The 12,500-nt window shown below is 49.5% G+C and overlaps 1 protein-coding gene across 7 annotated transcripts in view; it reads right to left on the reverse strand.

Annotated features, from left to right (window-relative positions):
• The window catches only part of inpp4b (inositol polyphosphate-4-phosphatase type II B), a 273,163-nt gene that overhangs the window by 58,630 nt on the left and 202,033 nt on the right, over window positions 1-12,500 (reverse strand). For all 7 annotated transcript variants that reach the window (XM_062523240.1, XM_062523223.1, XM_062523231.1 and 4 more), the window contains 3 exons: window positions 10,667-10,736; window positions 5,020-5,167; window positions 522-652 (listed from right to left, as the gene is read on the reverse strand). In XM_062523240.1, coding sequence (XP_062379224.1) covers window positions 522-652; window positions 5,020-5,167; window positions 10,667-10,736 — 349 coding nt within the window. The remainder of the gene's footprint in view (window positions 1-521; window positions 653-5,019; window positions 5,168-10,666; window positions 10,737-12,500) is intronic.

Genomic DNA, 12,500 nt, shown 5'->3' on the forward strand with positions numbered 1-12,500 from the left:
TTCTCCCACTCGCTTCCTGACATTCTCTACTGTCCTGTCCAATTAAAGGCATAAAAAGCCCAAAAAATAACCTTTAAAAAAAAAAACCAGCAAGAACAAGGCATTGAAAGGCAAGTGTTATGGGTAGCTATTGCTCTCTTCCAAAACCACTATGTTAGACGTTCCTTTTCCATGTAATTGTTTCCCATCCCCTTGTTTGGCGTGTGTTCAGAATGTCTTAGCTATTGTAATGGATTCAGAACTGTTGAGTTAAGCGCTCTGGCTTCCCTTCATCTTTCTGAAAGTACTCCAGTATCTGTGCCTGAGCATTTCCTGTGAGATGGTGAGTAAAAAAAAAGGACACAGCGAAGTGGATGTCTGTTTCAATATCCTCCCGAGTTCTAAACTGTCTTCTTAATTCGTCATAATTGCATACCTCCTATCCCACGGCAACTTTTTCATATCAGTTCTGAAGTATTTAACTTCAAAGGATCAAACGCGGAAGGACCGTTTGAGATCTGAAACATCAATGTCTGACTGACCTGTTAGCTTGTCCAGCTCTTCCAGATTCTCCTGGTAGCTTCTGATGACTTGGTCGTAGCGCGTGATGACCTCACGACGCAGGTTGTCCCAGTGCGGTGACAGCTCTCCAAGGTCCTTCAGTTCTTGTATCCTAGTTGGACGGAGAGAGAGAGAGCGAGAGAGGGTGTGTGAAATGTGTGTATCCATTAATGTGATGATGATCTTCTCCTCTATACAGTACTCACTTGACATAAGTGTCTATCAGTCATGCCAATAAAACACCTTTTGAATTTGAACTTGAGAGAGAAGGAGGGGGGGGGGGGGGGTGTAGAAACTTTCTAGAACTAATGAAAAACTTGGCAATAAACAATTGCTAGTCAATTTCACACCTTTGCCATGTCAAGCAGACCTTCCTTTGTGACTGAGCTTGTCTGATAATTGTCAATTTTCCAAGGTGTGCACCATCTATCAGATGTCACTCTTGCCATTGCAGTGTCAGTTCACTCCTACATACAGCCTATTTCCTGGATGTTTGCACCACTGATGGCCAAGTTCAATTTCTCTGAGACGACCTGACTGTGAAACCAAGTGACTCTGGACCTGGTAGCTCAATCCCAAACATTTGCCCGCCGGGCCCTCCAGTGACACAGTTCTGTTTCAATTTCAGTTTGCCTCTGAGCTGGATAGACAGCGTTGTTCTCAATCAGTCCCTGCTGTCAGCACAGAGCAATCAATGGAAAAATCCTTGCCTAAAGCCAGTGAACAACTTCAGTACACGTAAAAAGCTCGACATATACAAACCCGCACGCCCAAACTCCATTAGCCGTAATAGGCAATTTAGTTATCTCTCCTACACTCGCTTTGTTTGTCCCACTCGTCTCTCCCTCCCTCTCTCTCTTGTTTTGTTTGGGAGTGGATGACCAGTTTGTCTTTTATCTTCCTGTGTGGGTTTTGGAGCCTGCAGGCGCCGTGTGGTACAACATTGCTATCATTAATGGTGTGGTTCAGTGTGAGGCGGACTCAAGCATCTTAGTGAGGAAATGTTAGCCTGCGGCAAGCTGGCTGGAGCCACTGTTGCACACCAACACTCTGGTTTGTTTCTCTAAACGGCACACACATGTTCACACTCACCCACACATACACACACACACACACACACACACACACACACACACACACGGCTCTGGGCAAGTCTACCAGGAAAGAATGGCCTGGATTAAACTGAGAAGCCCTAAGCCTGAATCCTGATCTAATTACTGCATTTATAGCTTAGCACTCTGTAGGGTAGCAATCATAGCATCAGGTTAGACCAGAACACATTTAGTACATTGTAATTTTGTTGCAACTGTAATATTAATGTTATACCCTTTCAAATGTGAACCAGATGGTTTTTCATTTTAATTAGAATGTTATTGTAACGATTTGGACTTGCTTGAACCCCGCCCAGCAGCGGAGCAGGCGGCTGGTGAACTGCTCAGTAGACGGGAGACCATTAAGCTGCCCCCGAGTCAATTTGTCAGACGCCGTCCAAATGAAAGGAACAAACGAAACAACACCCGAGCACGCCGGGGGTAGTTCCATACTGTCGGAATGCTGCGACACCGGCCAGGTGCATTGTGGGTCTGCCAGCCCAGCGGGGAGGTGCACAGTGGGGCAGAACTAAAGGTAGATTTACATAGGTAATGGAGGCCTTATCGGTGTGGAACAGGTGGGCTGCGTCTCAGGATTGCAGCTTAGGGAGCAACTTTAATGTGACTCATTAATAAGAGGATCAGACGCCTGTTTAATTGGAGGAGAATTTCCATAGAGAACAATGATTAATTCTCATGTAAATTCCGACGCCGCTTCCATGTGTACCATTAATACTTCAAGCCGGAGCGATTACGATCTCCAAATGAGAGGGAAGCTCCTGATGCTTTAGAAAGGGAGAAGAAAAAAGAGTTTTGTTCCTCATAGCGCTGAATGAGAGATAATAAGATTGCGGGAGCCTGACAATGTTATGAGGTGATAGAGTTGACGGATTGCACAGGAAGGCGAAGGCAGCTACTGGTTCAAGTCCTAATCACAAGCACAAGGGCGGCTGGCTGGGGGGGTGGGGTGGTGCGGTGGTCACTGCCGGCTGTCAGGGTGGATAACGCTTCCCCAGGACACAGGGGCTTTGAGCGTGTCGGACAGAGGTGCTCTTAAGGAGTGGGCAGGCAATCCACACCACCAATTGTTCTCCTCTCTGTCTTTCTCTCTCCCCCATCTTTTTCTTCTCACTGTCAGCTTTTTCTTGGCCTGATGGTTCTCTCTCTCTCTCTCCCTCTCTCTCTTTCCCTCTCTCTCTCCCTCCCTCCCTCCCTCTCCTGATCATGGATAGCCGGGTCCACGGTGTGGCTTCAAGGGAAACTTGTAATTTTTTCCCGGCGCAGTGTCAGGGCCGTGGGGTAAATTACGCTGTCGCGGTGTAAATTACGGCTGTCAGCCGCGACCAGACGGAGTATTATCACTTTAATCAGGTGGTGTTGTTCCAAGACGCAACAGTGAAGGGTGGCCTGCTCCAGCCTAGCTAGAGGGGTCATCATAATCTCATCATCTGACTGAGAGACGGAGGGAGAGAGGGAGGGAGAGAGGGAGGAAACACAGACGGAAGGAGAGAGGGAGGAAACACAGACGGAAGGAGAGAGCGAGAGGAAAAGGGGGGAGGCCAAATCAGGTGGGAAGATGAGCCAAAGGAGTGTGGGGAGGGAGAGGGGAGGAGAGTGCACACGAGGGAGAGTTGAGGAGCCGGTCATTCCTCATTTCCCCCACATCACCATGTGACTGCGCCAGCCGCACCGAGCTCTCCATAGACCCGGCACGCTTCATTAGGAGAGAAGTCTTACATTACGTATTGTATTGTACAGCAAGGGTGAAAAATATAGTTTTCTATTCAACACCCCCCCCAACCCCAACCAAATTATGTTTTCAATGGGCCTCATGAATTGATGTGGAAACATGACTGTTACAATCAGGATATTCATGTAACTCTGTAATTCACCAGTTTGTTCAGATGCCTGAGCTCTCGGTCTCCGGGCCTGAGTGCTCTCGGCCATCAAAAGCCCAGGTGAGTGAGCGCAGGCAGGGCCCAGGTGAGTGAGCGCAGACAGGCAGCGTCCGCACTTTAATCAGCAGCTCTTTGGTGCGGCTTCAATCAGAGCCATTGTCCAGGCCGTGGGCTGATCAGACGAGAGCTAATGACATTTCCATTTTCACGCGCTAGTTTGCACCGACACCTTTGACCACGCCGGCCGAGAGCCGCGGGGACACACAAGACGGCGCCTCTGACCTTGGCAAGGCTACTGCGCACACACACCCACACACACGCACAGCTGTTACATCTACGCACGCCGTCCCCCAAGACAAGTGCTACCGCAGAATTAAATTATGTTGTACACACGGGTCTGTCAGTGTGCTATGCAAAAATACTCAAAGAAAATGTGGCCTTTTCTTTACTCCCACTGAAAGACAGATATTTTGTGATTCTACTGTGTTATCTGTAACACTAGCTTTGGCAGCACTGTACCCACACAATCATGCTAATAAAGCTCCTTTGAATTTGACTTACAGTATATCTGCTGAGACTAAGGTGAATATGGCAATGTCTATACTGAGTGCAGTGCACCCATGCCATTTAGGGTTCCTGCGTCTGCTTGGTATAGCCGCGCAGACTACGTGTACTAATGCTGAGTATCCGCTTGCCGGAGATGACCACGGCGCTCAGATCTAAGTGGACAGCCGCGTCTCTCGCCCCTGGCTACAGAGTGGAAGATTCCCGCTGAGACTGACACTATCCACAGCCCCTCTTTTGATGTCTCTCTATCTAATCTCACACATTACATGTTTCTCTTTCTTTGCAAATGCTGTCCACTTAGCCAGGGTGCAGCACTTAGAGAATCAAATACTCCCCATACTCCTCCCTCCCCACTCCTCCTCCTCCTCCCCTTCTCCTTTCCCCCCCAGTCTTCTTCATTTCAGCCCTAAAAGCCACACGCAAACACCCAGGCCCTTCAGCTGATGCCAAACAGTGTGGCGGAGAGGGGAGGTGAGGGAGAGGAAAGAAGAACAGAAGACATTGACGCAAGTGAACAGGAGGGGAGAAAAAAGAAGAGAGAGAGAGAGGGAAAAAAAAACTCTTTTGAAGTGTTAAATAGACCTGAATAATTTAACTGTGGCTAAGTATAGCTCATATCCATCTATTTCCGTCTTTGAAATCCCCCCCTCTTGTCCTGGAACAAAGAGAGAGGCATCCCTTCTCCTTTCTGCCTTCTCCTGCCTCCCTTATTGTCTACCAACCCCTAAATCTATTCATCTCATCTGCTTTGTCTGCCTCATGGCCTCTCTGGCGCTCCTCTCTCTCTCTCCCCGCTCCTCTCTCTCTCTCTCTCTCTCTCTCTCTCTCTCTCTCTCCTCTCTCTCTCTCCCTCCCCGCTCCTCTCTCTCTCTCATCAGGGGAGTGGCCCGGCGCGGCCCGGCCCGGCGCGGTGCGGTGCGTACCTCCTGGAGTCCTCCTGGATGTGGAGAGTAATGAGCTGCTTTGGGACGGTGAAGGACAACGTGCTCTCAGCCATCTGCTCGCGCACCAGCATCCACTTACTGTCCACCGTCTGGAACCGGTACACCTTACACACCGGGTTCTTGAACACTGTGGGCCAGAAACATCAAGACAGTGGGAGAGGGGTGGGGTGGGGGGGGAAGAGAGAGAGAGAAAAGGAGGGGGGTTATGTGAGTACTATGAACATAACATCTTATCCCTTTTATCTTTTATCTTAGCATACTTGAGCTCTTGAGTGATGTGATGAGTGATGGACAAGATTTCAGCATTTGAAATATATGATTCTGTGATACACTACAGCTCTGCAGTATATTAGGATTTCTCTTGATTTTGAGTTAAAGTTTGAGTTAAAAAATCAAAAAAAAAAAAAAAAACACCTGGAAATATTAAAGACTACAATCAAATACAAAAATCAATAACCTACTGTGCCAATTACCACACGGTGGACAGAAAGTGATTACACATGTTGCAACGTGCATGTACTTGCATGTGTGTATGTGCTGGTTATTCAACAAGAGAAGACTTGCGGTGAGACGTGACCACAGACAGACAGACCGACAAATCGACAAACCGACCGAGAGACAGAGCATCACAGAGAGAGTGGTAATCATCAGTGAGAGCTCTGACTCCGTGGTCATGGGCACAGAGATGCCGAGGGAGAGAGGGAGCTCAGAGGGAGGTGCAGGGAGGTGCAGGGAGGTGTTGGTGAGCAGCAGACATCAAGGCGAGCAGCACAAGCCCCCGACTTCACCGGTAAACTCTCTGCAGGGGCCTATGCAGAGTGGGAGAGGAGGGACAGGTGATGTGACAGGGAGGCAGATGAAAGGGCCGCGGACTAATCAGACACAGAGCAGGGGATACGTGGGCTTTGATGGAGGTGATTACCCTGCTGTTGTGTGTGCTGTGTGCTGTGAGCGCCGCCACAGAGGGGACAGCATGAGTGACTACACGTCTTTAACACAGCCATGCCTGTTGGCTCACTCCTCTCCTCTCTTCTCTCCTGTGTGTGTGTGTGTGTGTGTTTGAGATGTGTGTGTGTGTGTGTGTGTGTGTGTGCATAAAAAACAAACGTCCTCAGCAAACGGCAGCGTCTCTTCTGCACAAAAACACTTCTGTTCCGGCACATGGGCCAGGCAGGAGGAGAGCGATTCAGCTTGATGGAAAACCAACGTCGTCTCAGGTAGCCGTTAGTGTGGCGATAGCTCTCCATTTTAATTGGCTGTTTATGATGCCTGATGTGAGGCAACTAAATCTGAAACCATCGGCGTTGGCTCCATTTGACATTTGCAAGCGCAATACTGCTGAAGAGGCAGCCCAGTCTACTGTAGAGGAGTGGAGGAGACAGAGGGAGACGAGAGTTCAATCACAGCTAAAAGAGGGGGAAAGAGTGAAAAAGAGAGAGGGAGAGAGAGAATGAAGGAAAGAGAGAGAGAGAGAGAGAGAGAGTGTGCAAGAGCGAGAAAATAACAAACAGCAGAGAGCGCTGAAGCAGACAGACACAGGGAAGCAAAACGTCACTAAATAATGGTGACTTAACACAGAAACTGCAAAAGCAGCGTTAAATACGCTTATCGGGAGCAGACCCAGGCAGCAGTGATGATGAAAAGCAATCTGTCTCCCTCCTTCCCTCGCTCCATCCCTCCGTTAACCCCCCCCCCCACAGCACCCAGCCACTCAATAATGAGAAGTGCGTGTGCCAGGCGGGGCTGGCTCAGCGTCACCAGTGTAATAACACCAATAGAGCGGCGAGAGCCAAAGAAGGCACGAGACGAGACGAGACGCTCACTCTGGTCTTCTTACTCCTCTCATTCATCCATCTTCTGCTTTGAGACCACAGCATGGAGGATAACCATGGCCGTGCCCACACTCACCCTTCTGCTGACTGCAGTCCTATTTGCCCTGCTGGTGGCATAGATACCCTCAAACGGCACGCGGCTGCCGCATATAACGACAACAACAACACACACACTACATCTAGTTTGAAATGGAAACAGGCTAAAAGACTTCAGTTACTGCAGGTACATAATACAACTGCTTTGCCTGGGTTAGGCTTGGTGCTGACAAGACAAGTATGCACCTGCAAGGCTACCACTGATACAATAAAAGATTGTGGAATTTTCATTGCACCTTATCTTCAACTTCAGAAAAGAATTCAGTTTGACTGCATGTTTGGCGCCCACTGAAGTGACCAGCCTGGTCACAGTTATCGTCAGTCCTCAATGAGGACCTGATAAGGAGCTCTTTCATCATGAACTATCCATTTGAGGATGGAAGACTTGACTGTGCGCTGCAGAGGGGAAGGCATTTCAATTGAGTTTCTATCTAAATGAGAAGAGTGTCTGGAAACATAACACTTGCCTTAAAAGTATGTTTGAACCCAGTCAAAGAGTAACAAGAAAAGTTTTTTAAAAGTTAGTCAGAGTGAGTGATTTGAGCGAGTGAGAGAGTGATGGAAGTGGACAGAGGAAGAGAGAGAAAGCAGGGGGATGAAATTAGAGAGGCAGATGGAGGGAGGGAGCGAGGGATGACCTCCACCGCAGGAGCCCGGCGAGCGAGCGCCGAGCACAACTTCCTCATCCGGAGCGGCGGGCGCTCTTTCTCTCTCCGGAGAAGAGGATTAACCTCTGACCTCCATCCCCATCGCCATCACCCCCCCCCCCCCCCCACACACACACACACACCATCCCTCCCCCACCCATGCCCACACACTAATCTCACGGCCAATCATATGGCAGGATTCCCGCATCCCCTCCCTGCAACGGCAGCTCTTAAAGAAATGACTTTAGCGTAGCGATGCACTAGCATTAGTGCTTAGAGGAAGGACTCCTGTGAAGGAGTAATGACAGACAGGGGGAAAAGGCGGTGGGGGAGTCCAGGGTGCTGGGGGTGTGTGTGTGGGGGTGTGGGGGGTAGGCTGGCTCTGTTAAATTACATTAGTCAATCTGTGGTCTGCGGGGAGCGTTTTGTTGTGACGGCGGCAGCAGGGATGGTGTCAGCTAACTGCGCCGGGCAATGCCCGGGACGCTCTGTGACAATGACACGCTGACAGTCGCAACCAGCAAGGGCAAGCGCTTGCTCACCACACACACACACACACACACACACACACACACACACACACACACACACACACATCCGTCTACAACAGACAGTTCCTAGCACATGCATTGTGACACTCATAAACACAGAAAACATATTTATCGAAAACATACAGTAATTTCCCGCATATAAGCCGTATTGTGTATAAGCCACAGGACAGTGTTTTATGCAAGTTGAAAGAAACAAAACCATACAAACACCATATTAACTGCACCCCTGTATTAACCTCATAGCTGAAGAAATTTAGCAAAATCAATATATAAGCCGCGGCATACAAACATACAAACAAGGAGAAATCACACACACACACACACACACTCACACATACTCTTCTGCTCTCAAGAATAAGAACACAGCTGGTGGTAGACAAAGGTGTGAAGTAAAAGTGTCAGCTACTTTCTTTTTTGAGAGCTCATCTTGCTTTTTCCATCTCCTGCTCTTTTGTTCTCACTTCTTCCCATACCCTCCATTTCTGCAACATACTTTCTCTCTCTCTGGTGATAACTGTAATGATGTCTTTTTTGAGGTGTGTGTGTGAGAGGGGGGGAGACTGGGGGGGGGGGGCTTGTGGCATAACTGGCACAAGGATATTGACGACGTGTCCTGCCAGGCTCCCGCTGGCAGACATGCCAGAGCAGAGAGGAGACTCTGAGAGAGGAAGAGGAGAGGGAAGGATGAGAGAGGAAGAGGAGAGGAGAGGATGAGAGAGGAAGAGGAGAGGAAGAGGAGAGGGAAGGATGAGAGAGGAAGAGGAGAGGAAGAGGAGAGGGAAGGAGAGGATGAGAGAGGGCCGCCAGTGCAGCATCCATGAGCCCCATCACAGGGGCCGGGGGGGTGGGGGCCGGGGGGTGGGGGCCGGGGGCCGGGGGCCTGCCTGGGCACGAGTGCTGCAGTTAGGGAACGCCTCCCAGCAGTGTGGCCTTTTGATGGAGCGTCCACCTCCCCACACACACACACATACACACTCAGAGCTGCTATGCTACTCTTACCGCAGGCACCCTGCTTGTAATCACCATTTTAGATGAACTTTAATTAACTGCCTGGGCCCTCTGAGACTTTTAAATCTCCTTCCTGAAAAAGTTGGTCAAGGGCAACTCTCTCTCTCTCTCTCTTTCTCTCACTCTCTCACACATACAGTACACACACACACACCCAGACACACACACACACAAACAAAAGAGAAAAAGTGCATGAAAAAGGGCTGGTGAAAATGAATCTGGAGCTCCACAGCAGCCAACACATACATGACTTGTGATGTGCACAGATCTGTCAGAATGGCAATATGAGGGGGAACTGAGCAGACCCCCCGCCCTTGACCGCTCCAAAAACTTCTGGTGAAGATCAAAGACATAAAATAGAGCTCTGTGGCGTTACAGGGATTTGCCTGCACGACTTCGATTTCTCCTCCTCGCCATATTCAATACTTATAAATATAAAAGGGCTTTGTAATGACCAAGAGTTTCAGATGTCCATGCTACTTAAAAATGGCCTTGAAATTTTCATTTCAAACACACACTTCTGTTACCAAACCAAATCGAAAAAATACCATTAAAAATGCTGTTTATTTCATTGTCTGTCGTGTGTGTGTGTGTGTGTGTGTGTGTGTGTGTGTGTGTGTGTGAGTGTGCGTGTGTGATGGGGTCACAGTGACTATTTTCCTTGCGTTGTGATGTTCCCCGGGTAGGGTGTGTGGCAGCGTAATAGGGGTCAGACTGATGCTGGCTCAAAACACCTGAGCCCAACGTGACGCGTTCGTGGTGGAGCCGAGCCGAGTCGAGCCGTGCCGAGTCGAGCCGAGCGCCGCCGCTGACGATCCTCAGACTGACTCCAGGCCTGCTGGACCACAGCTGCTCCCCAGGGGCCCGCCACCTCTGGACATGCACAGTACACGTCCTACACAGCAGCCCAATGCTCACACACAGAGCTCTGCTCTTCAAATCAATACGGCCGACTGAAACAGCTGCCAAATGATGATTGTGTTCATGGATGTCCTCATCTTTCAGTGCGTTTACAATAGAGGAGGACAGCAATATTTACAAGATGAACAGCACTGGGAATACTGAATACTACACTTTCAATCATCATGGTCAGGCAGTCACAACTCTACAGTACAACACTCTTGGTCATGCTCACACGCTAGGCAGCAAGCTTCAGATCCCAGAGGCTACCGAATAAAGGTTTTCTAAATCTCTTTATGAGTCAAACAAATACTTTGTGAACTGCGAAGTGCCGTAATTACAGGAGGTTGTACGGTTGTAATTACTGAAAATGTCTTCAAAAAACCCGAGGGCGGAAACATTCCTTCGTTCAACCTTAAATCAAGACTTCAGCGCCGACTCTGCTCAGTCTTATATCAAGGTAACCATAGAAACAAAAGGGCAGGGGTAACATTCGAGGTGTAATGAGAACAAGTCGTCCGCGTGTGTGTTTGTGGTTATGTGTGTGACAAAGGTCTGTGTATGTGTGTGTGTGTGTGAATTGCAAACTTACAAGCACTCATCCGGGGACCGTAATCTTTGTCATTTGTTGTTCCGTGCAGAGACTCACACACCAGTGCACACTGTGGAAAAGAGAGAGGGAGAGAAAGAGAGACACAGAGAGAGAAAGAGAGAGAGAGAGGGAGTTAAAATATTAAATGCAAAGGCATAAAAGTCTGCTTTACAATTACTCTTTGCCAAAACCATACAATCCCTCCACCGCTGTGTTCTTTGAAATGTAGCTGACTCTGCCGTGAGCAGAACACACCTGCCAGGAAGGATAATGTCACGCGCTGCCACCAAGGATATTTCATGTGGCATTTTAAGTGCAGTGACAAAAGCCCCCTTATGCCAGCCAGTCATATCCCAACAACACACAAACAAGGCAGCATTATGTCTCTGGTGCTGCAATGGAACCCACGTTATGTCCTGGATGGTCTTCTAAAGAACACACGGCAGAATAATTGCTCCTCTTTTAAGGGGCACAGAGGAGAGGAGAGGGTGGGAGGTGAGGTGAGATGACACGGAGATACGGTTACTGAGGCTGTGAAGGCACCGCCGACACACACACACACACACACACACACACACACACACACACACACACACACAGGCTTTTTATCTGCTGCATCCCATTTGTCTATGATGATGAGCGCCGTCTACAGTACATCTCTTCATTTGCCTGTCGTTGCCTTTTCATTGTGGTGTCCCATCTGTCATGGTGCCTCCTTTATTCTTGTCTCTCACTCATCTTCTTGCTCCTCTTCCTCTCCTCTTCCTCCTCTCCCCTGACTAGACCACGTGTCTCTCACTCATATTCCTCTCCTCTTCCTCCTCTCCCCTGACTAGACCACATGTCTCTCACTCATATTCCTCTCCTCCTCCTCCTCCTCTCCTCTTCCTCCTCTCCCCTGACTAGACCAAGTGTCTCTCACTCATCTTCCTGCTCCTCTTCCTCTCCTCTTCCTCCTCTCCCCTGACTAGACCAAGTGAGCGGTGACCCGTCCATCAGCCGCACCTGCAGACCCGGCGACCTATGACCCCTCTGAGAGCCGCAGCCTGAGGGGCGACACTGGAACTGGAGCCTTCACATCATATCAGCTGTCCCTGGGTCAGTTTCTACACTACAGGAAGCGAGGTAGACAGCCTTCACGTTGCATCAGTTCACCATTACTGATCTGGGTTCAGCTTGGAGAGATGGTTATATATGCAGGCTTCGTAGGGGAGAGATTTGTGTCCTATCAGTCAAAGGCAGTGATCCTGACTCAGAATTTCAAGCAGGTATGAGAGATGTTTGATCGTGCTCTGCTGTCTTCAGCCAGATTCAGGCTCAGCTGGGAAAAAAAAAAAAACCTGGCAAAAAGTACCTCACATCTACGAAGCTCAACATCCAGATCCAGATTTATCTTTACAAAAACGCAGGGCATCTCATGGCCACTTTGAAGCAAAAAAAAAGCGAAATGAATCTGGAGCGGAGAAATCCCACGTTGGGTTGTCAGCTTGGGTTAAGGGGAGGAGGAGTACGAGGAGTCCCAGTAATCCCTCCTCTCACAAAGACAAGCGGTGATCCCAGTTCATGTTCCCTGAGATCAAATCAGCAGTGGGACCTCGGATGGCATGGCAGCCCCTCCGCTGCGTGAGAAACAGATCGACTAACTCCCCGGTCTCGTCTCGGGGCCGGCTTTAGCCCCAGGAAGGATGCCGCTTGGCGCCGTGGAGCTCAGGAGAGTGTGCGCTGCTCTGATGTGCCGTGCCGTGCTACGCCGGTGGTGCCGGGGAGGTTGGAGTAGAGCCGAGCGTGGCGTGGCGTGGCGTGGCGTGGCTGGGCCGAGTCTCTGTGTGTGCTG

The sequence above is a fragment of the Sardina pilchardus genome, chromosome 2 (assembly GCF_963854185.1).
Source record: "Sardina pilchardus chromosome 2, fSarPil1.1, whole genome shotgun sequence".
In the NCBI taxonomy this organism is placed as follows: domain Eukaryota; kingdom Metazoa; phylum Chordata; class Actinopteri; order Clupeiformes; family Clupeidae; genus Sardina; species Sardina pilchardus.